This window comes from Podarcis raffonei, chromosome 6, assembly GCF_027172205.1.
Source record: "Podarcis raffonei isolate rPodRaf1 chromosome 6, rPodRaf1.pri, whole genome shotgun sequence".
Taxonomy (NCBI): Eukaryota; Metazoa; Chordata; class Lepidosauria; order Squamata; family Lacertidae; genus Podarcis; species Podarcis raffonei.
The window spans coordinates 20,213,461-20,237,698 of NC_070607.1; the positions used below are offsets into that span (position 1 = coordinate 20,213,461).

General features: G+C 43.2%; 2 protein-coding genes and 1 long non-coding RNA gene across 17 annotated transcripts in view; 1 reads left to right on the top strand and 2 right to left on the bottom strand.

The window, feature by feature from the left end:
- The first annotated feature begins 724 nt into the window (after positions 1–724).
- Positions 725–23,047, top strand: CLCC1 (chloride channel CLIC like 1). 10 transcript variants are annotated; one of them, XM_053391551.1, is made up of 15 exons: positions 737–829; positions 1,301–1,375; positions 2,148–2,341; positions 4,593–4,727; positions 6,926–7,045; positions 7,932–8,042; positions 9,603–9,824; positions 11,606–11,746; positions 12,833–12,926; positions 15,044–15,141; positions 15,226–15,372; positions 16,138–16,470; positions 18,233–18,292; positions 20,354–20,614; positions 21,778–22,344. In XM_053391551.1, the coding sequence occupies exons 4-15, from the start codon at positions 4,593–4,595 to the stop codon at positions 21,904–21,906; spliced, it is 1,851 nt and encodes a 616-aa protein (XP_053247526.1). In that variant the 5' UTR covers positions 737–829; positions 1,301–1,375; positions 2,148–2,341; the 3' UTR covers positions 21,907–22,344. The 10 variants fall into 10 exon arrangements, with proteins under 10 accessions (XP_053247522.1, XP_053247526.1, XP_053247527.1 ...); XM_053391552.1 differs by having other exon boundaries at positions 2,212–2,341; XM_053391550.1 differs by having other exon boundaries at positions 776–832.
- LOC128415403 (uncharacterized) lies at positions 12,920–16,207 on the bottom strand. Its single transcript, XR_008330943.1, has 3 exons — positions 16,119–16,207; positions 15,514–15,628; positions 12,920–13,902 (listed from the first exon to the last, which is right to left on the bottom strand). It is a non-coding gene; the product is annotated as an uncharacterized LOC128415403 (long non-coding RNA).
- GPSM2 (G protein signaling modulator 2) overlaps positions 22,716–24,238 on the bottom strand; it is a 37,261-nt gene continuing 35,738 nt past the window's right edge. For all 6 annotated transcript variants that reach the window (XM_053391546.1, XM_053391543.1, XM_053391540.1 and 3 more), the window contains one exon: positions 22,716–23,849. In XM_053391546.1, the coding sequence (XP_053247521.1) occupies positions 23,682–23,849 (168 nt within the window). In that variant the 3' untranslated portion in view covers positions 22,716–23,681. The remainder of the gene's footprint in view (positions 23,850–24,238) is intronic.

A 24,238-nucleotide genomic window follows, 5' to 3' on the forward strand; every position in this document is an offset into this window, starting at 1 on the left:
TAGGTTGGCAGGAGCAGGGACCGAGCAACGGGAGCTCACCCCGCCAAGGGGATTCGAACCGCTGGCCTTTTGATCGGCAAGTCCTAGGATCTGTGGTTTAACCCACAGCGCCACCCGCGTCCCCATCAGTGGGTACTTCTAAATTAAAGGGCTGCCCGCCCGCCAAGGACAGGGCTACTACACCTTTCAGCCGTTTTGTAGTACACCAGCTGCAATTCCGTCTTCTGCATAAGAGTCCCGGGTTTCGCAGAATCATGGATTTGGAAGGGACCCTCAGGATCATCTAGTCTAACCCCCTTACAATGCAGGTATCTCAACAGGCGGTCCCCCATCCAATTTGAAACCACACCGGACCCTGCTTAGTTTTGCAAATGGGCTAAGCACTGTTATTGCTGCAATAAAAGTAAAACCTATCAGTTTAAGACCAAAAGCACTCTACTTCGAAATAAGATGCGATGCCTTTGCCTCTGCACTCTGGCTGGAAGAACTGCCCTCTCTTTTGCAGCACCACCCCGCGCGCATCTCGTCAAGACAAGAAAGCCCCGCCGAGCTAAACGGATATAAACTTAAGCATCCCAACCTCGCCACCGCCCTATCACGCGGCTATCAGAGCGCCGGCGGCAGACGAGCCAAGTCGACCGCCGATCGAGGGGCGCGAGCGAAGGAAGGCACCGAAAGCCAGGCCGAGGCGGATGACGGCCGAGCTCACGGATCCGAGGAAGCGCGGTTGAGCCGAGGCCGCCGGAAGTTGCGAGGCTTCCGTTGCCTTCGTTCGCTTGTTTTTAAAAGCGCGAGGAACCGTTGGCGGTTGGCGAAGCGAATCCCTCAGGTGGTGCGCGCGCGCTGCTAACGCGGCGGTGGGGGTTGTGTGTTCGTTGGTTGTGGGCGTGGTGGTTTCCTCAGTTTTCCTCCGTCCGTCGCCTCCTTCCCTCAGGCGGGGACGCCCCGCCAGCCAGTGGTCGTGGCCTCGGTCCTCCTGCTGTCGTCCTCCCCCGGGGCCTTTTCCCTCTCCAGGGTTGCCGTTCCGCTTTCTCCTTTTCATTCCCCCCCCCCAAGACGGTTGCACGGCGTCTAATGCGGGCGAGAAGCGTTTTCCCTCACAGGCAGTCAGGGGTGTGGGCGGGAGTGAGTCTGTCGCCGCTTTTCAAAGCAGCGGCTTTCGCTTTCGGTGGCCGTGGCCAACCCTATCCATGGTGTGGGGGGAGGAAAAGACAAATCCCCGTGACCCGTGCTATTTTTCTAGAAAAAAGAGGAACCGGAAATCCCTATGAACGCCTCCCTTGTTCTCTTATAATGGCAGTGGTGCCCACCTGAGAGGTGCCGGAGTTGAGTTCGGGCGACTTCTGGCTGAAAAAGCCCCGTCTGTGACCCAAAGGTATGTGGGGGGGGGGTTGAAGGGGGAGGGGAGTAAATAACAAAAGAATCTGGGTGCCTGGATTCAAAATGCCGGGTTAAATTCACTCCCAAGAGGCAGAGGCATAGCTGGGCTCCCTTGCGCTCTGGGCAAGGAGATGGATCCCCCCGCAATCCCTTGCGCTCTGATGGCCAGACTGGGGAGAGGTCCCCCCCCCCCGGGCAAGGCTGTTGCGATGGCTCCCACTCCGAGCCAGAGTAGAGAGGTGCATTTTTTTTTGTATCCGCCCCGCCCCCCAACTGTGCCCTTAGCGTGGTCCAACCTGACCAACCCCCTAGCTATGTCCCTGCTAGCAGGAGAGAGCCTCCAGTAGCAGAGTTTAAATTAACAAAAGTCAAGCAGCTCTATAGCTTTATGTTGTTAGACCCTTTTATCTTATTTAGCCTGCTTGTAAACAGCATTCTTTCTACCCATCTTGCAGCGAACTGACTGTATGCTATTAAGGTAAGTTTAAAATGTGTTGCTTACAAAGGTCAGAGATTCATTCATTTATCCAAGCAGCAGCAAAGAGAACGCAGGCAGAATACTAGTGGGTAGAAAATACAGAAAGATAGCTTCAAACATCTGCTCTAAGCTTGGAACTTGCTTAGGCACATCATCTTTGGTCAGTTACATGCCTGAGTCTAGGAACAGACATCTCTGGTCTTAATGCCTTCATGCACTTATACATAGTTATGTTTGACTGTAGTTAGTTCCCTACCAATGGCTTATCTCTACTTGTTTGAACCCCCAGTTGCTGTGACCTGGGAACCATGAGTGGGGAGAATGCTGCTGTTATGCTCAGCTTCTGCTTTCAGGCTTCCCACAGACCTTCTGATTGTTGGCTGCTGCAAGAACAGACCTGATCCAGCAGGCTCTTCTGTTCTTGTGCAGCATTGAAATGAGGAGGACTGCCAGCAGCATAGTACGCTGCCCATATTTAGACAGGTAGGCAGGAGTGTGTGCAGATAAGAGGGGATGTGAGGTTGCTTTGCAATAAGGAAAAAAACACTGTCTTTCATTTCTTTGACACAAAACTTGCAAATCTTTTTGAGAATCAAAAATGCTGCTGTTAACAAATACAGTGGTGCCTCGCAATATGAACGCCTCGCAAAAAGAAAAACTCGCAAGACGAAAGAGTTTTCCGTTTTTGAGTCGTTCCGCAAGACGAATTTCACTATGGGCTTGCTTCGCAAGCCCATAGGGAAATCTCCGCCGGCCTTCAGAAGAGGTCCTGGACCTCTTCTGAAGGCTGGCGGGGGGCAAAAGTCTTTGCTCCCCCCGCCTGCCTTCCCGGGACAGCGGAGACTTCTCCGCTGTCCCGGGGCAATCTGAAAATGCTGGCGGGCGACAGCGAAGCCTTCGCTGCCGCCCGCCAGCATTTTAAAAGCCCCCGGGACAGCGGAGACTTCTCCGCTATCCCGGGGCGATCTGAAAATGCTGGCGGGCAGTAGCGAAGCCTTCGCTGCCGCCCGCCAGCATTTTAAAATCTCCCTGGGACAGCAGAGAAGTCTCCGCTGTCCTGGGGGCTTTTAAAATGCTGGCAGTCGGGAGGAAAGCCCTCCTGTCCCCGGAGCTTGCGGGGTGGGAGATGGGGAGAAGGGCTTTTCTTCCCACCGCCAGCCTTCAGAACAGCCTTCTGAAGGCTGGCGGTGGGAAGAAAAGTCCTTGTCCCCCCCCCCCCAGCCTTCAGAAGAGGTCGGGGGACAGACTGTCCCCGGACCTGGTCTGAAGGCGGTTTCAATAGGAACGCATTGATTGATTTTCAATGCATTCCTATGGGAAACCGTGCTTCGCAAGACGAAAAACTCGCAAGAAGAAAAAACTTGCGGAACGAATTAATTTCGTCTTGCGAGGCACCACTGTAATGTGTTTGTGTGCAGAGAAGTCTTGGTGAAATTCTTTTTTTAATGCCAGCCAGACTTTCTTAGAAAGTTGTCTAGCAAGTGGCACACTAGTAAAGGAGTTATAAGTTATTATATTTCACCCAGAACCCTGTAAATGTGTTGTTAAGTTTCCCAACTGATGTCTGGCCTAGGTTTCGAACATGTCCCACCCTATATATGCATCATAGAAACTTAGAGTTGGAAAACACCCAAGGGTCATGTAGTCCAACCCCCTGCAATGGAGGAACCTCAGCTAAAGCATCCATGACAGATAGCCATCCAACCTCTGCTTAAAAACCTCCAAGGAAGGACAGTCCACCACCTCTTGTGGGAGTCTGTTCCACTGCTGAACAGCTCTTACTATCAAAAAGTTTTTCCAGATGTTTAGCTGGAATCTCCTTTCTTGTAACTTGAAGCCATTGCCTCAAGTCCTACCTTCAAGAGCAGGAGAGAACAAGCATGCTCTCTCTTCCATGTGACGGCCCTTAAGTCTCCTACAGTCATACCTCGGGATAAATGTACTTCAAGTTCAGTATTTTTGGGTTGCACTCCGCGGCGACCCGGAAGTAACAAAGTGCGCTACTTCCGGGTTCTTCTGTGCGCACATGCGCAGACGGTCAAAATGGCATCATGCGCGGAAGCAGCAACGCGCAGATGCGGGTTGCGTTCACTTCAGGGTGCGAACGGGGCTCCGGAACGGATCCCGTTTGCATCCCAAGGTACCACTGTATTTTTTAAATTGTGGGTGGATATTGGTATCATTCTTTGAATGGCACTAATAGGTCTATGAAACTCCTAGCAGTCAATGGGAAGACTGGGTTTTGTTTTTAAAAACATATCAGTGGTCAGGCTTGGGTAATATGAGTTAAGTTTAACTGCAGCTTAATACAGCTTGCTTTTATCAGATTTGCCTTTGTCCATACATATGCCAGAGTTTCGCAACCATGATTTAGGGTAAAGTTTACTAGACTTTATGACCATCATTTGAGTGTGCAACCTCAGACTTCCACACATACTAGTTAATCTAATCTGATGTTCACGTAAAATTATTCTGCAGATCAAGTTTTTGAAGGTGTTTGGAAACTAAGTGGGTAGAATTTAATGGGGACTGTAAGAGATAACTTTATATGTCACTCTCGAGTTACTTGCATAAAGGATAGGGTGCAAGTTTAACAAGTAAATTAAGTTATATTTCTATGTTCCTTAACTAGAGTAACCAGATGACATAGGCAAATTACCTACGTCACCAAATAGTTCAATTTGTCCCAGAGGATTTTGATTCTGCTAAAACCATCAATTGTGTTTTGTGACAGATGATGCTAGCTCCTTTGATACTGTGTGTAATCCTGCTGATAGGAGGGAGTGAAACTCAAAATGATGACTGGATTGATCCAACAGACATGCTGAACTATGATGCAGCTTCAGGAACCATGAGAAAGCCTGATAAGGTACACATTTTGAATTTGAGTTGCTGTTCAGTAAATGGTTTAGTTGATGCCCTTTAAAGAACCTGCTCACCATGGATGTCTGGATTGCCTCCCTTACAGAACACATACTGCAACAAATTAATAAACCTAGAGTTGAGCATTGTATTTTCTTACTGGAACGATTCCATTCTGTCCTAATGATCAACTTATTAGTTGATAGGGGTGTCTTACTGAGCTCTGATTGCATCTTTAGATTCAAACAGAATAATTACAAAAAAGAGATTGGAAGGAAGTAATGGTTGGTTGATTTTGAAGGCTGCCAAATACTCTTCCACATTTCATTGGTATTTTCTTTTCCATTTGCACATGTAGCACCATGTGGACAGGAGGGTTTGGGACAGTTCTCTATGCACATCCTCTCTTGAGTGCACAGATTGTGGTTTTGAAGGGGATACTGGGCAACTTCTGCTGGCATGGGACTCCCAGTGAATATGGGAAACTCATGGCTAATAAAAGCAAGCCGGGAAGGGCCGGGCGATGGGCTCTGCGGGTTGGTGAATGCTTCCCTCTGTGAGGGAGCCTTCCCAGACCCGCTGAAAGAGGCGGTTATTAAACTGCTTCTTAAAAAAACATCCTTAGACCCAGCCGATATGGCCAACTATTGCCCAGCCTCAAATCTTCCATTCTTGGGCAAGGTGATTGAGCAGGTGGTTGCTGAACAACTCCAAGCACGCCTTGAGGATGCGGACCATTTGGATCCCTTCTGGTTGGGATTCAGGCCTCATCATGGGACTGAAACTGCCTTGGTCGCACTGGTTGATGATCTCCGGCGGGATAGGGACAAAGGTGAAAGTTGTTTCCTAATTCTGCTGGATCACTCAGCGGTCTTTGATACTATCGACCATGACATCCTTCTGGACCATCTAGAGGAACTGGGAGCTGGGGGCACTGTTATACAGGGGTTCCACTCCTCCCTCCTGGGCTGTGTCCAGAAAGTGGTGTTGGGGGATGAGTGTTCAGACCCCTGGGCTCTCACTTGTGGGTTACCTCAAGGTTCCGTCCTCTCCCCCATGTTTTTTAACATCTACATGAAGACGCTGGGAGAGATCATCAGGAGGTTTGGGCTGGGTGTTCATCAGTATGCAGATGATACCCAGCTCTACCTCTCTTTCAAATCGTGAAAGCGGTGAAGGCCCTGTGTGAGTGCCTGGAGGAGGTTGGAGGATGGATGGCGACTAACAGATTGAGGCTGAATCCTGACAACAGAGAAATACTGTTTTGGGGGGACGGGGAGGGCGGGTGTGGAGGATTCCCTGGTCCTGAGTCATTTTGGACTCACAGCTGTCCATGGAGGTGCAGATCAATTCTGTGTCCAGGGCACCTGTCTACCAGCTCCATCTGGTACACAGGCTGAGACCTTACCTGCCCGCAGATTGTCTTGCAGGAGCTCTGATTATCTCCTGCTTGGACTATTGCAATGCACTCTGCATGGGGCTACCTTTGAAGGTGACCCAAAAACTACAACTAATCCAGAATGTGGCAGCTAGACTGGTGACTGGGAGCAGCCACCAAGACTACATAACACCAGTCTTGAAAGACCTACATTGGCTCCCAGTACGTTTCCGAGCACAATTCAAAGTGTTGGTGCTGACCTTTAAAGCCCTAAACGGTCTCGGCCCACTGTACCTGAAAGAGCATCTCCACTCCCTTCTAGTGGTTCCCTCACTGTGAGAAACGAAGTTACAGGGAACCAGGGAGAGGGCCTTCTTGGTAGTGGCACCCGCTCTGTGGAATGTCCTTCCATCAGATGTCAAGGAAATAAACAACTATCTGACTTTTAGAAGACATCTGAAGGCAGCCCTGTTTAGGGAAGTTTGGGCAGGGTATAAATAATAAATTATTATTATATTATGAAATTTGCATCGCTCCAGTTAGATTTACACAAAGTACCAGTGAGCTGAGAACCCAGTAAATGGGAGGGAAAATACATATTTGGTTAGCATGTTTATACTACAAACAATATAATTAGTTAAATTATTTTGTTGATATTATTTCTTGTTCATGCATTCAGCAGCAATGAGTGACAAATTTTGTTGAGTTCTACCTTTTCTCTCTTTACTCTTTTCCCAATAAATATGCAAAATGAAGCAACCATATTGATATGAGATTTCCGGTCTATAAATTACAGTAGAAATATTAAGAAATGCCTATGATTACAGTTACTGCAGGTGAACCAGGATGATTCTGAAGATAAGAAAGTTCCCCAAAAATCAGTGGTAAAAGAAAATACTGTGGATGTTTCCATATGCCAAAAGCAACTAGATTCTTTAATTCTTAAGGTTTGTTTGCATGTATGATGCTTCATATTTAATATATTGCTTTATTTATGAAAATATTGTTTACATATTATTTTCATAAATTCAGATCTTGTTGGTCTATCACCTTCACAGAAATATATTATTGGGTAAGCATTCATATTGATAGGTGGTGGTAAGAATCAATACTCTTAATTATTTGGTCCACAATCTGATTTTATTAAGACCAGTCAGAGTTTCATTGTTGACATCAGCAGGTGCAGATTTGTACATTTACAGCACAATCATCTGCATGACTACATACAAGTTTGGATTACAACCACATCAAACCTGGAAGTGTGTGTCCCTTTTTTGGGATTACAAACCATTTTTTTTGGGAGGCCCATTAGCGAAAGCGTGCCTTGGGTTACAACCTGTTTTGGTTTACAACCGGACCTCTGGAACGGATTATAGTTGTAAACCAAGGTACCACTGTACAATGAATTATTGCTTGGACGCGGGTGGCGCTGTGGGTAAAAGCCTCAGTGCCTAGGGCTTGCCGATTGAAAGGTCGGCGGTTTGAATCCCCGCGGTGGGGTGCGCTCCCGTTGCTCGGTCCCAGCGCCTGCCAACCTAGCAGTTCGAAAGCACCCCCAGGTGCAAGTAGATAAATAGGGACCGCTTACTGGCGGGAAGGTAAACGGCGTTTTCGTGTGCTGTGCTGGCTCGCCAGATGCAGCTTTGTCACGCTGGCCACGTGACCCGGAAGTGTCTGCGGACAGCCCTGGCTCCCGGCCTCGTGAGTGAGATGGGCGCACAATGGGCAGGGGTACCTTTACCTTTAAGGCATTGTCTGGCCACAGTATACGTATTATATACTATATGAATTAAGATTGGTAAAATGTGATATTGAAACTCTTTATATTTGCAGCTTGAAGAATATGAAAAGAAAGATAAAGCCAAGTTATATGAAAACAATAGCATCCATGTTTTTAAGAGATATTTGAATAAGATTTTAATTGAAGCTGGAAGACTTGGTCTTGTGAGTATCTGAATAAGCCAGCATTCTTATTGCTATATACATTTGCTCATTTAAAGATTAAAATGTATTCTTAGCAGTGTCCTATGCAAGCAGCACATTCATTGTTAAGATGGGGAATCGTAAGTAAGATGTTAAGATGGGGAATTGTAAGTAAGATGGGGAAATACGTAGAACCCAACCATGTATTTATTCTTTTTTTCCTTTTACTTTGCTTTCATGTGGCTAACATGTAATCTTACATAAAACATGAAAACATTCTATATTCGTGGATAAGATGGGTTTGATTCTGTAGGCTTCTATAGATTTGTCTTGGGCAAAGTCTCTTAGAGGTGCCTTGGGGCTGAATGTCCCCCCTCCTCCTCAAAGGTGTTCCTATCTGGCCCTCAGGATTCTTCCCAGGCAATGCTTCCTTCCCAGGCCACATCCTTTCCTCAAGTGCTTTGGCTTAACTCAGCTGTCTCATTGAGCTGTGTTAATGCTGCTTACATGCGTGCCTGCTTGCTTGCTTGCTTGCTTGTTTGGATGGTGGAGAGCTATGTATAAACCTCTTAATGTAGCCAACTATAAAAAGGGTAAGAGTTGTATCTGTTGCTCTACAGTACCTACTTTCTGCCTCAAACCTTACCCACCACTGCCATGCAGTCCCCAGAAGGTTGCCCAGGAGGAATGCTGCCCTTGGGCTGCGAAAGGTTTGCCAAACCAGTCCTTGGCACTGGGGTTGGTTTTTTGGTGGGGTTTTTTTTGTGTGTGTGTGTATGGTTTTGTTTTTTTTTTGTAATAAACCCTTCTTGGATCTAGGACTTCTATAACTACAGTATTAGGTTTGATATATGATTTTCACAGAACTCCCATCTTCTGTTGGTACTGTATATACATCAACAGCTTTAGCTGTGAATCTGGGTAATAGGTTTGAGTAGGGCCGGTCCAGCCATGAGGTAAGGTGAGGCGACTGCCTCACACGACAAGATCCACAAAGGCAGCACATCTGGCCTGCAAGGAATGCATTACCTGCTATTGCTGATGTAGATCTTCACTTGCCCGTTCTTCCTTGGCAGAGCAGGGGGCTACACCATTTTGTGGTTCGTCTTAGGTGCCAAAATGTATTGGGCTTGCCCTGGTTTTGAGACTAGAGTAGGTGAATGTGTACTTAGAAAATATTAAGCAGAGAAATCCTAATTATGGTATTATTTGACAGACTAGTCCTTGTACAGCGACTTACATGCATTTAACTTGTGCACATTCAGCTTTACATGCTTGGCAAAATAATTTTTTTAATGGGGGGCGGGGAGCATCTGGAGAAAAAGAATAACAGTCCCACCCGCCATTGAACCCAATGTGTTTTCACTATACATAATTTTGGCTATAGGTGTAATCCCTAGAATGTAACCTCCACATAAACTGTATAAGAATTCTTTGCTCTTTGACTTCGTCACTACAGCAGTCAGTCAGTTTGATTTAGTAAGGCTCTGCTTAGCTATGATTAACAGTCAGATTACTTTGTCTGTTATTATCTGCAAGAAATGTCAGTTCCCAATTCAACTGTGTTGCCTTGTTTTTTAGCCTGATGATAACACTGGAGATGTGCATTATGATGCTGAGATCATCCTTACAAGACAGACATTTAATGAAATCAACAGGTTCCTTAAGGAAGAGGGCTGGAAATCAGCTGCTTTGGATGATGCACTCAGTGATATTCTGATTAACTTTAGGCATCATGATGCTGAAGTTTGGAAATGGAAGTTTGAGGACACATTTGGGGCTGATGCATACAATGTCTTTATGGTGAGATATTTTTTCTGCAGTAAGGTGTTTTTCTACAGCCAATATAGTCATGGGTACCTTGCTTGCACCAGACAGTAAAAGATAAAACCTATATGCAGTGCTTTGTACCACTGAAGGCTGAGTACATAAAGTCTTTTAATGTTTTCAGGCAGCAGTAGTAGGTCAGGACTGCTTAATTTGTGATCCAAATTTCAGCGCACTAGCCATGACTGCTTTCCTACTATGAGTTCAGCACCACGTTTATGTCTGGGTGTGCAAAAATAAAGGGATATGAATCAGTTCAAAATTTGTAGCATTGTCTTGAGTGCAGCTTCATGGGGTATGTACTGCAAAAGTCTAAAGTAAATTTGTTTGTTGCATTTATACCCCACCTTTTTCTCCCAAGGAGGTCAAGGTGTTACACATTGTTTACCCCTTCTTCAATCCCCACAACAACCCTGTAATGTAGGTTAGGCTGAGAGGTACAGTGGTGCCCCGCAAGACGAACGCCTCGCAAAACGAAAAACTCGCAAGACGAAAGAGTTTTCCGTTTTGGAGGTGCTTCGCAAAACGAATTTCCCTATGGGCTTGCTTCGCAAGAAGAAAGCCCATAGGGAAATCTCCGCCGGCCTTCAGAAGAGGTCCTGGACCTCTTCTGAAGGCCGGCGGGGGGGCAAAAGTCTTTGCTCCCCCCCGCCTGCCTTCCTGGGATAGCGGAGAAGCGCAGCGCGTTTCTCCGCTATCCCGGTGGCTTTTGAAGGCAGGCGGGGGGGAGCAAAGACTTTGGCCCACCGCCGGCCTTCAGAAGAGGTCCTGGACCTCTTCTGAAGGCCGGCGGGGGGCAAAAGTCTTTGCTCCCCCCCGCCTGCCTTCCCGGGACAGCGGAGACTTCTCCGCTGTCCTGGGCGATCTGAAAATGCTGGCGGGCGGCAGCGAAGGCTGCGCTGCTGCCCGCCAGCATTTTCAGATCGCCCCGGGACAGCGGAGAAGTCTCCACTGTCCCGGGAGCTTTTAAAATGCTGGCGGGCGGCAGCGCAGCGTTCGCTGCCGCCCGCCAGCATTTTCAGATCGCTCCGGGACAGCGGAGAAGTCTCCGCTGTCCCGGGAGCTTTTAAAATGCTGGCGGGCGGCAGCGAAGCGTTCGCTGCCGCCCGCCAGCATTTTCAGATCGCCCCGGGACAGCGGAGAAGTCCTTGCCCCCCCCCAGCCTTCAGAAGAGGTCGGGGGACAGACTGTCCCCGGACCTGGTCTGAAGGCAGTTTCCCTAGGAACGCATTGATTGATTTTCAATGCATTCCTATGGGAAACCGTGCTTCGCAAGACGAAAAACTCGCAAGAAGAAAAAACTTGCGGAACGAATTAATTTCGTCTTGCGAGGCACCACTGTAGTGACTGGCCCGAGATCCACCAGCGGGCTTCATGGCTGAGTGATGATTTGAATGGCATCTGTTTAAATTTCAATTCACATTTGGCTGCCATCAAGCTATTGTAAATGAAAAGAAGTTATAGTTGTTAGAATATGAGGTTTAATAAATGTTCACCAACATGATAATGGTTCCACATTGTTCAGTTTTACTTCAAGAAACCAAAATGAGGCTGCTGCCACCCCACCCCATGATCCCTTTAATGCATACTGCTCATGATTCCCTCAAGCGGAAGCTGAATGGAAGATTTGTCTATTATCAGATAAATGCTAAAAATGCTTCAATGCTAAAAATGTAGGTTCCTCCCATTTTAAATGGTCTTGGCTTTTATAATTCTTTTGCAATTTATCTCTCTTTTTATCTCTTGTTTTCTAAAAGGTACTTCTGTGTTTAGTGTGCATTTCAGTAATAGTTGCTACAGAACTATGGACACGCATTGGTTGGTTTACACAGCTAAAACGTGTTTTATTCGTAAGTTTTCTCATCAGTTTTGGGTGGAACTGGATGTACCTATATAAGGTAAACAATTATTAATGTTTATTAAGTAGTAATGGGGAAGTGGATATCAGTGTGCCCTGGAAATACAGAAAATATTGTGCCAATCACTATTTAGCTCAGTAACTGAACAGGGCTCAATATAAACTCAGGCTACCACACTTGTTACCCTTAAAACATAAAATGTTCTTATTTGGCACATTTTGATATTGATCCAGTAATAATCAGGGGCTATTTTGGGTCACTTGTGCAGAACTATTTTTAAAAGTGTCGGGTTCATTCTCGTTACAGTCTAGTGAGATTGGCACATTGGTCTTTCCTTCTCCATGATTTACTAGCAGTTCAGTAGTTTTCAACTTTTCTTGTTCTGTGTACCAGTCTTATAAAATTAACAGTGTGCTGCAGCAGATCTAACAGACTCTTTCCCCTCTGCTATTTTTCAGTAATCTTATGGCTCAGTCACAGAAAGAGTGCTTGGCCTCAAGAGCTATATGTGTGCAATCTATTTTGAGTAATCATATGTTTTAAGAAGTAGACTTATAATAGCTTTGAATTATGCAGTTTTATTGTATATGAAAGTTGCAGCTGCATTTGCAAGTGTATTAGTTGAATTTACAGTGGTACCTTGGGTTACATACGCTTCAGGTTACATACGCTTCAGGTTACATACGCTTCAGGTTACATACTCCACTAACCCAGAAATAGTACCTTGGGTTAAGAACTTTGCTTCAGGATGAGAACAGAAATCGTGTTCCGGCGGCACAGCAGCAAGCAGGAGGCCCCATTAGCTAAAGTGGTGCTTCAGGTTAAGAACAGTTTCAGGTTAAGAACGGACCTCCGGAATGAATTAAGTACTTAACCCAAGGTACTGCTGTATTTATATCCTGCTTTTAGGATACAAATCCTACCAAGACAGTTTACAAGTAACATCAAATTGCATTAATACAGTACAAAAAAAATATCAAAATATTAAGTCATAAGGAACTTCCCACAGGCTCTGTGGAAACAGATGGCAGTGGGATTTTCATCCACTTTTTAAAAAAAGATTCCAAAGTGATATTGATTTAACAATTTTGTTAAATTGTTAAAATCCTTTTGTTTCTGTTGTAGGTAGCCTTTGCTCAGCATCAAGCTGAAGTGGCAAAAATGGGAAAATTTGATACTGTATGTGCTGAGAAGATCCGCTGGAGTGATGGTCTAATAGGTGAGCTGTTTTTGTTTTGCTTGCTAACTTTCCATGTCAGATTTCCTTCTCTGTAGTGGCGCCCGCCCTGTGGAACTCCCTCCCATCAGATGGCAAGGAAATAAACAACTATCTGACTTTTAGAAGACATCTGAAGGCAGATGTCTTCTGTTTAGGGAAGTTTTTAATGTTTGATGTTTTGTTGCTTTATTATTATTATTATTATTATTATTATTATTATTATTCTGTTGGGAGCTGCCCAGAGTGGCTGAGGAAACCCAGCCAGATTTGGGGGGGGGTGTTAAATAAATTTTTGTTTGTTTGTTTGATTGATTGTTTTAGTAAACATTTAAGCTTATTTTTAAGATTGGCTCTAAACCCTATACAAATCTGGAGTGGAGTACCTAAGACGGTTGGATGGCTCCTTGTATGCCTCCTTCCAGCAACTCCTGCTTCCAAGCTGTTGCCAAACATTTTGTTTTCCTTTGGACCACATTAGTGAGCCTGAGAGCAGGGTTTTGTCTAGACAGTCAAGGACTTCCATACACATTGCTCAGGCTTGTGTTCCGGCAAGGTCACTTCAGTGCTGCTAATGCAGAGATTTGGCTTCACACCCTGGCGGCACACTCCATTGTCTGTCGAGACAGACAGATGCCAACATCACATTTCTGATATTGCTGATTTTACTCTCTGGGTCACTTCTTCCTTGTGCCAATATAATGAGTCAAACATAATTATTCCTGAAACATTGCCTGTATATTCAAGCATTTCAGCTTGCTTAGTTGGACTGTGTCATTCATACAGCTGGCTCACTGATAATCTTCTGAAATGAATCTCTTTCCTGGTGGTAGATTAATTTAATGTAATTGTCTTTGAACAAGTCAGGTGGATATGCTCCTTGAAATATCTACAGAAGACATATTGTCTGCTTGTTGTTGAGCCCAAACTAGTTTTTTTGGCGATAGACTAGGGTCTGGGAATCAGGTCTGCTGAACATCTAAAAAAATGACAGAGAAAGGCATTTTAGTGGGATGAAGGGGAATGAAGACATGAATACTGGAGAAGTTCAGCATCACCCTTGGCCTTTTCAGCCCAGTGCACTCTTCTAGTGCTGCTGCTAAACCAAATAGCCATTTGGGAGGAGAATTGAGTCTGATAATCTAGGTTAGCAAACTTCTAAAAAGCTTTCTCTCCTACACTCTCCCATTGTAGGGCTAGGAGAAAAGGGACTGGGGAAGAGAATACAGAGGGAAAGTAACAAGTTTCTCTGTATCTGTTACATTTTACTTACGTACCTAATCAGAACAAAGCAGGACTAAAAGCAAATAAAGAGGACTATTTGGTAGCAGACCAAGATATGGATACTTCCTCCTCCTGGGGAAAGAAAGTGCCATTTGCCATTTGTTTAGCCCTTTTACCATTTTGCTACATTGCTTACCTAATACGGTAAAGGTAAAGGACCCCTGAGAGTTAAGTCCAGACGCGAACGACTCTGGGGTTGCGGTGCTCATCTTGCTTTACGGGCTGAGGGAGCTGACGTTTGTCTGCAGAGCATTTTTCCGGGTCATGTGGCCAGCATGACTAAGCCGCTTCTGGCGAAACCAGAGCAGCACACGGAAACGCCGTTTACCTTCCCGCCAGGGTGGTACCTATTTATCTACTTGCACTTTGACGTTCTTTCGAACTGCTAGGTTGGCAGGAGCTGGGTCCAAACAACAGGAGCTCACCCCGTTGCGGGAATTCGAACCACCGACCTTCCGATCAGCAAGCCCAAGGCTCAATGGTTTATACCACAGTGCCCAAATGCTAATCTGGCAGGTTGGGGGTGGGTGTGTTCCGTTCTTCAAATTGTGCTTCAGCCATGTCTTCTACTCAAGACTGGGCTTACCCCCCGTTTACCAAATATACTTTAAAATACCCTGACTGTTGGTGAAAATATTAGAAAATCATTTCCTTCCAGATCTTGTATCATTTCCTTTGATAAGAGAAGTATAGTTAAGTGTTTACGTCCTCCTCACTGTCTATATATGACTTCTTATTACACACTGAAAACATCTAGTTATTTATTTATCCTTACAGCCAAAATATACTTGCTGTTTTTGTGGTTAGTTATATGACTTGTTGCTTTTTAACTATAGAATGGTTTAGAAGCTCGATGACGTTCCAAGATGATCCTTGTCAAAAGTATTATGAAACCGTATTAGTGAATCCTATTTGGCTTGTTCCTCCAACAAAGGTATTCTCTAACTGAGTCATTTGTATTTTGTTTGATTCTGACAGCTTCACTATCATTCTAGTTTTACTTTCTGTTTGGTTTTAGGCATTGGCTGTTACATTTACCAATTTTGTAACAGAGCCATTGAAGCACATAGGTCAAGGAATTGGTGAATTTATTAAAGCACTCATGAAAGAGATTCCATTGCTGCTACATATTCCAGTGCTGGTGATCATAGCAATAGCAGTTTTGGTATGTACATGCACAGACACATGAGGGATCCAATATTGCACACAAGGATTAGAAATTGTGAAAGTAGATACAACTAGCAATGGATTTGCTCAACAATTTAACGCCAGTAAGACTGAAGTTAGGGTACAATTAGCTACTTACCTGTGAGTGATAGACAAGGTAGTTCCAGAAATAACATCTTAGTTCTAGCACAGTTGTTCCACCTCCTTGTGTAAGAAGAGGCAGCTGTGATTGTATAATGGTGATCTTTCTAGTCCTAAGAAAGAAGTGTTAGAAGATAAGGAAGACTTAACTTGTTGACATCTACAGCTAATATTTTGGGGCATAAATAGCTATTTATTTTTAAAGGATAGTATAATCTTTCTCCATACTGAAGTATTCTAGAACACAAAGAAACAAATTATCAATATTTAAAGATTTATGAAATAGAAAATTGGATTATTTAACATGAATGCCACAGCAGTGGTACATAATTTGGCATTTTCTGTTAGGTGGACTGACTAAAAGTAATACTCATTTATAAAGCTCTATTCTTATATGAATATAAGAAAGTCCAAGAATTTAATTCTCTGTTATATAGGGCAGTTACAGAAATACTATTTCCACTATGTCTGACTAAGAATAGTTGATAATGAAGAAAATCTCTTGAAAAAATTATCTTATTTTAATTTTACTTTTCAAAACAAAACAATGTAAAAACCTGTGTTAAAAGGAGGAGTGGAAACAAAGTTTGTCAGAGTACTTACAAGGGTGTCTCTTCTGTAGGGTTTCTGCTTTGGGGCTGGAAGCTCAGTGAATGCGCTAAGGATGTTAAGCTACTCAGACAAGCGGCCACCTCCAGCACTTCCTCCAACAGATGAACAGCCGCCTGCACTTCCTCCAAGGGGCAAACAGCCACCTCCTGCACTTCCTCCAAGGGGTAAACAGCCACCTCCTGCACTTCCTCCAAGGACCAGAGCAATACAAGAACAAATGCTACATCTGCAGCCAAATGATGCAGGTGAAAATGGTGTCAACATTATAGAAAATATGGAGAATACGTACAATATTTACTCGATCAAGAGAGGACCTTATGACAGAGGAGATGCTTCAGTAAAGGTAATATTTAGGTTTTGCAATCAGGTGATGTGCTATATATATTGTTGTCCAGCAGCCTCCCAGACCAAGCAAGCGGAGGCAGTCTCTGGCATTGTGCTGTAGAACCTAGGACTTTTTATACTGAAACTGCTCTTGCTGTTCTGACTCAGGACTTCATTCGATGAAAGAAGCTAGAAGCTAGCTAGAAGCTGGAGCACAAATGGTGGAAGTCCCAATTCAAAGATTACCAAACCTGTGCTAAAGCACATAATTGTGCCTGCTGTGGAAAGGAAAGTGGCAAAGAAGGCCTATTCATCTCTGTAGTGAGCTAGATGCCATGATTGATGCAGTCCTAAGTGAAGTTTCCATCAAGCCACATTTTGTGGAATCATTTTCAGTTTTTGCAGCCGGATGGCATTGACAGGGTGCTTGTGAGTCTGCACCCAAAAAGATGCCCTTTGGACCATTTTCGTTCATGGCTGGTTAAAGCTAGCTAGAGGGGTGTAACTAGGTAGGATCTTGGTGTGATGAATGCATCTCTGCCTGAGGATGTTATGCCAGACATCTTGGAAAAAACCACCCTGGACCCCGTGGTATTTAACAACAACTCCCCAATCACAAATACCTCCTTGAGTGTTATGGTGATGCAGCTACAGGCGTTTCTGGAGAAATCAGGTTATCTAGATCCTTTTTAATCTCGTTCATGCCCAGGTTTGGAACTGAATCTGCCTTGGTCACCCTAATGGATGACCTCTGTTGGGAAAGAGACAAGGGAATCATGACCCTGTTGCTCTTGTCAGCTTTCAATACCATTAACCATGGTATCCTGCTGGACCCATCTACAGGAGATTAATATCAGAGGCACTATTCTGAGTGGTTCCAGTCTTATTTCCAGAGGCAGTTCCAGAGGGTATCACTGGATGAGTTCTCCTTGGCCCCTTGTCTTTTCAGGTATGGGTGCCACAGGACATTTTGTCTCCAGTACTATTTATCATCTACATGGGAATGGTCATTAGGAATTTTGGACCAAGCTGTCATAAGTACATTGATGATGCCCAGTTCTGTTTCTATGCAATTCCTGACTTGAGAATGTCCAAAAAAAGGCTGTTGTCTGGTATCTGGATGTAGTGGTGGACTGGATAAGCGCTAACAAACAGCCAGAATCCTAGCAAAATGGAAGCTCTGTGGATGAGTAGTTCCTAGGTCCAGGAAGTTGGTAATTTGCATGACCTGGACAGGGCCGGAAGGGCTAGCCAATATGTTCTCTCCTGTTTGAGAACTATACTCTTAAGAGATGTATATGGGAATTTAACAATTCAGTTTGGAATCTTTATTGCAAATAATGAGGAAAAATAACTCAATTTTCTGTAGTTATTAACTCAGGAGGCTTAATCTGCATTAAAAACAATTCTTGACAGGCACCTCAACTACCAACTAGGGATGCACAAATTTTGTAACTGCCTTCTAAAAAACACCTTAACACAATTTTCACATAGGAGTATCAAAAACAGCCAATAAATTTAAAGCAAGACTAAAATCCTAACAAAATAGACACTCATGGTAAAGACCCATTTATCCAGCTGGGAAAGCCAGTTGGAGCAAAACCATTTTCAGTTGTTTTAATGCATGGAGCTGGCTTTATTAAAACGCGTTAGGTTTAATAAGATGTATAGTGCACTTAAACATGTCTACTCAGAAATCAGTTTCATTCATTTCAGTGAGACCTAGCTGGGGGTTTGTAGCCATAATTATTTAATGACCTTAATTCACCTTGTTTTTTCAGTCTTCAGAGGAAGTAAATTTACAAACAAAAAGAGAAAAAAAGAACAGTGAAGACTGTCCTGTAAGTTGATAGATAATATGTTGGGCGGGGTACTAAATGAAATGTTCTAAGAAAAACACTTAATTCCTAGTATGTTTGAATATAAAATTGATATTATGTTTTTACTTAATAGATGTTTCAGACTGTTATTTATAAGAAACTTTTCTCCCTTGGGTATTGGATGTCTCTTGTAGCTTGAAGCCTGGAAGCCCTACGACATAACAGATATTGTCAGACCTCACTTCGTTTTCTGCCTTTGCTTGGAGCAGGCCCAGTTGATTGCCTCTTTCTGAAGTTTCTCTGTTTTCTCTCTCAGACCTGGTGTCTTTATATGCTCCTTCTGCTTATATCCTTTTCTGTAGTCATAGTTCTGTTTTATATTAAAGGGAGGAGCCTTTTAGTCTCCACAGATTTTTTACTGCCTCCCCCCCCCCCCCCGTTATCTACCTGTTTATCTCTCTGATCACTGCCTTTTTGATCAAAGGGCAGAAGAGCTTTTATTCTGTGCTATCTAGTTTTATTCTCTATCTTACCTCACCAAACCTTTATTAGGCATTACAAATATAGCCCATCATAAAACATCCATATACAGTGGTACCCCGCAAGACGAACGCCTTGGAAGACGAAAAACTCGCTAGACGAAATAGTTTTTCGTTTTCTTAGCCGCTTCGCAAGACGCATTTCCCTATGGGCTTGCTTCGCAAAACGAAGCTTGCCCCGCAAGCTCCGGGGATAGCGGGGAAGCGCAGTGCATCTTCCCCGCTGTCTCCGGACCTGTTCTGAAGGCTGGCGGCGGGGAGAAGATTGCTTCCCCCTGTTGCCAGCCCCGCAATCTCCGGGGACAGAGGGGAAGGCGCGCGGCACTTCCCCTCTGTCCCTGGACCTCTTTTGAAGGCTGGCGGCGGGGAGAAGATCGCTTCTCCCCGTTGCCAGCCCCGCAGTCTTCGGGGACAGAGGGGAAGGAGCGCGGCGCTTCCCCTCTGTCCCATCTTCTCCCCGCCGCCAGCCTTCAGAACAGGTCCGGGGACAGAGGGGATGCACCGCGCGCCTTCCCCTCTGTCCCCGGACCTGGTCTGAAGGCGGTCTCCATAGGAACGCATTGATTGATTTTCAATGCATTCCTATGGGAAACCGTGCTTCGCAAGACGAAAAACTCGCAAGAAGAAAAAACTTGCGGAATGAATTAATTTCGTCTTGCGAGGCACCACTGTATAAAAATTTAAAATATATACAAATAAACAGCCATGTAAATATATGTAATAATGAGGAATTTCATTGGAGTTTCTTCCCGCTAAATAGTGCCATTCACCACTCTGAGAGATACTATAGATAAAAACTCAGCCACCCTTCCAGTTACTTCCGGGTTAATGTCATACAGATAGAATCAGATATTTTCATTGTGCCATGATGTTAGACTACCCCAAAAAAGGGAATAGCATGCATTTGCGTAGCTGGTTGTACAATGGACGGTAGAAAAGCATATGTTCTACTGTGTCTGGCACATTCAAAAAAAAAACATCCGCAATGTCTCAGCTATCTTTCCCTCTCAGCTCTTAGCTACTGGACTATTACTCCCCCTCCTTACCCAACTGGCACTCTTTGAATATTCACAGGGCTGTCAAGATACATACATAGAATGCACATATTCAAGCAAACAAGCACACTATTTCCCTCTTTTCACCTTGTTCTCACTGAGAGTCATTTGTGTCCCCTTTAGTGGTTTTTCTTTGTCCAGTTCTGTTTCTGTGCATCAGAGGGTCTTTGCTGAGCTCACAGAATGGAACTGAGTATGACAAAATCTGTTGTTGCAGGGTTTTGAGATAATGGCCAAATCTCACTTAAGATACATACATATACCCAAAGAGGACCACCGTTCACAGTAAAACCGTTACTAAAATAACAGATTGAGAGACCCCATTAAGGCTGCAATCCTATATCCAGTTTTCTGAGACTAAGCCCCATTGAACTCAGTGAAACTTACTTCTGAGAATAAATGTATGGGATTGCACTGTTCGTATTTTTTGTTGATTTTTGATGGCCTAACATTGTTCCACAAATTCAGTGATATGTTACTTCTTGCAGAGTGGATTAGATACCAAACCAGGTGATCAAGCTACTGATAGAATAGAGAACAGCACAGATCAAAGCCTGGTTGAACTGGACAGACCTAGCCACATACAAGAATTTACAAGAGGCAATGAAGATGAAACAAAATGTAACTTTAAAGAGGACAGGAGTGTGCAGCAAGAAGTTCCGGATATAACAGGATGTAAGAAGAGAGAGAGCCACTCATGTGAATTAGAAGAACCTACAGAGAAGATTGTAGAACATTTGAGCTTTACAGTAAGTTTTAACATACAGTATATTTTGTGTATCACAGAAAGGGGATGTACACCTCAGCCAATTCTGCCTTTCCTAGTGAGGTAGCATTGTTGAGCAAACACAGAAGTCTTTCCCTCGTCTGCCTGCTGCAGAGGCTGGAAAGACCTGCACAGAAATGCCAACAAAGAAGCAGTTTGAGGACTTGCTTTATTATCTGCCAATTTGAGAATAACAATGTTACATTATAGGCTGCATAATCTTGCCTACACTCAAACAGGGTTTGGAGATTTAAGAATGCACTCTCTTGCCTTATTTCAGCTATTTATATAACCATTTCAAAAAGCTCGGTAATGCAGGCAAATTTATTTATCAAATTCAGAGAATGTAAGAATGTGTCAAATCTGAGTTGAAGTCTTAAATCATTTAGGTATCTGATTCCTACTAGAATCAAGCTTAGTAGACTAATGCTGTTTTATTCAGACTTAAAATCAAAGGATTATATCCAACTAAATTCTACTTAAGAGTAGTCCAATTAAAATGAATGGATCTAACTTGAGTATCATGATCTTTGAGTTGTACTATATTGAATATTTAATAACTTAAGGGAAGAGTAAATTCTTTACTGAACCAATTGGAGCATGCAGACTGAAATGCCCAAGCCACTTCCTTAGCATTAGACACATGCTATATTTGAATTGTAGAACAAATGATTTGAAGATAATAAGAGTAATAAAAGACATAGTAGAGACAAACTAAATGTGAAAATTAGCATAGACAAGATGTTCAGGGTAAGTGTTTTTAGTACTGTGAAACTTGAGCATCCAACTTATGCTGTTGGTAGAGGATCTAAGGGTATTATTTTAATTAAATTTTATACTGCACTTAATCCACAGATCACAGGGCAGTTCACAGCCAAAAAATACAAAATTAAAACCCAAAATACAGTGGTACCTAGGGTTAAGTACTTAATTTGTTCCAGAGGTCCGTTCTTAACCTGAAACTGTTCTTAACCTGAAGCACCACTTTAGCTAATGGGGCCTCCTGCTGCCGCTGTGCCGCCGGAGCACGATTTCTGTTCTCATCCTGAAGCAAAGTTCTTAACCTGAAGCACTATTTCTGCGTTAGCGGAGTCTGTAACCTGAAGCGTATGTAACCCGAGGTACCACTGTATATAAAAAAAACAGGAACAAAAACAAACCAATTGCCCCATTCCCAGTGCTCTTATTCAACAACTTTCTGTATTACTGGATGTATTAGATGGTAATCTTATGACCCAGTTCTGTTCATATTTACTTGAGAACAAGTCCTACTAAGTTTGAGTAATGGTGCATAGGATTAGTTAGATTCTTTGGTAAAAACAGCTGCCTAGAGCGATTTGCCCAAGTGTGTTTAATGAGACTGACAGCATTCTTTAAATAACAGCATCTTGGCCACGGTGGAAGATGATATTAAGCTGAAGAGAGCAGCAATGTTCTGCTTCAGTTTCCATCACCAATTCTCACCAAAACTCATTTCCCCATGTAGAGTTTAAATTGCATGTGTGCAAACATAAATGCATCTGGAGTGGAGGGAATAGGGAAGGGCTAGCTGGGGTAAAGGTTGGCATAGCAGTGAGCCTTGGCCTCCTATACATTTAAAAACAATGGCACTGTAGTCTGTGTTTGAAGATGTCATAGTTTTATCCTTCTACCATTACAAAAAGTACCAGGATAGTGGTTTTGCCCTTTACAGATTACTAAAAGTATGCTTCTCATTTAAATCTTCTCATTTACAGGAACAAAAACAGAGGAACACTGCTTCCTGATAGACCTCCTTATACCAGGGAAATGATTTTTTTAAATGCCTCTGCTAACCAACAAATGTTTGTGAATCTACTTTGGTCAGTTTTCATTCTTATAGAACTTCTTTGCATACTGGTATCAGGGCACATTTTTTCTCGAAGACCTAAATTATATTTATGAAGCACCTTTGTTTCCATACAACCACTTCAACACATTTTAAAAACATTTAATGAGAAAATAATGTAATTTGAAAAGGGACTCTACTGGTAAAATGCTTTTAAAATTTATGCTAAGTTTTTTTGTAGTTAATATTTGCCAACAAAATAAACTCTTACAAAATGTTACTAATGAAATTTATTTTATATTCGTATCTGTAAAAGCTGTTATTTAGGTTCAACAGGAGAACTTTTATTTAGCTGTGACTTTCCCCTACCCCAAGATCAAGAACTAATTTTTACCAGGTGTCATGTTTTGCATGAGGAAGGCTTGAACATTGCGTGGAAAAGGAATGTTGGTTCATACCTAAGTTCATGTTCTTCAAAGGTAGGAGAATAACCTCAAGTGGGTTGCTCTTCCCAGTCCCTCAAGGAGACAGGACCATGCAAAGCAAGCTCTCTGACAGAGAGAGCACGTCTTCAGCCATGACAGTCCTGCAATCTAGCCCCCACCCCACCCGCCAAAAAACAAAACAAAAACCCAATAACAGGCAGGAAATAATGGAAGACTTCTCTTAACAAATGGGAGCAACAAATAACTAGAATAGCTGAAAAAACTCCAGGGTGGGTAGGAGATAGGACCTTACCACAAAAGGAACTTATCAGAGTTAAGAACCAACGGCATTCTCTTTGGATCAGTTCATTTACTTACAGACAAAACAGCAGGTTTAGCTAGTATGAAAATATTTATTTTTCACATGTGTGTTTTTTAAAAAAACAAAATACTTGTCAATTGTTTTGGAACATTCTATACTTCTTAGATGTTAGAAAAACTTTTGAGGTTAAGTCTAGAGTTTTCCTATTTAATTACATAATTTTAGCTGGATTTTTTTCCATAAGCTCATGTGAAAAGTACCGTTAAACACTAAACCATACGAAACAAAAAAATATTTACAGAGAGAAAATTGAAACAGTGCTCTATAGAGCTTTTTACAAACATTTTTAGATATGTTTTTTTTCAAGCTGTGGCAGCAGTAACTGTACCATAAACTTTTTCCCTTAAAGGCATTGTTTCCTGTATTATTAAAAAAAAGGAATTCCAGTATTACACAATCCATCTGTTTCTCTTCTGTGTGCTTTTGAAGAAGTCCATTAATTAGAATTTGCCCTCTTCAAATCAGAGGGTAGAAAGACTCTCTGCTCATCCATTCTCTTCCCTTGGGATCTCAAAATAAGGCTAAAAAAATCTTCATCAGGTACAGTTGGTCCTTTTGTGATGATTGGTGGTGGTGCACATCTCTGATCATCTAGTCTAGAGCCCTAAAATCAAAACAAAGTAGGATAGGAGTTACAGCTAAAATCCACTGTTTAATCATTCCACAGTTCAGTTCATCCTGTTTGCCCGTGTTGAACCTATTAAAAGTAGTAACATTCACATTTTGGCAGAATATTGTCAGTCATGGTTTCCTGTCCTTTCCCAGCAGAAACAGCATATACATTGTGTGGTCCTGATTGAATATTCACTCAGAGAAGCAGTAATATAGCACAACGATGTCTGTTCCTCCAGTGACAAAGGAAGAAAAGAATTGTGGCGGGGGTTTTTTATTTGGTAACATGGTGAAAGATGTTGGCCAAATTGAAGCTGGTTAAAAGATTTTGTAGACCAAAATCCTGGAAAAACTATTTTACTTCCACAGCAAATACACTTG

What these genes read in the sequence shown, in the direction of transcription:
- CLCC1 (XM_053391547.1), top strand. Translation starts at nt 4,593, where the DNA reads ATGATGCTAGCTCCTTTGATACTGTGTGTAATCCTGCTGATAGGAGGG. An exon ending in ATGCATACAATGTCTTTATG is followed by an intron (nt 9,825 to 11,605) that starts GTGAGATATTTT and finishes GTTTTCTAAAAG; the next exon opens with GTACTTCTGTGTTTAGTGTG. An exon ending in GAGGAGATGCTTCAGTAAAG is followed by an intron (nt 16,471 to 18,232) that starts GTAATATTTAGG and finishes TTGTTTTTTCAG; the next exon opens with TCTTCAGAGGAAGTAAATTT.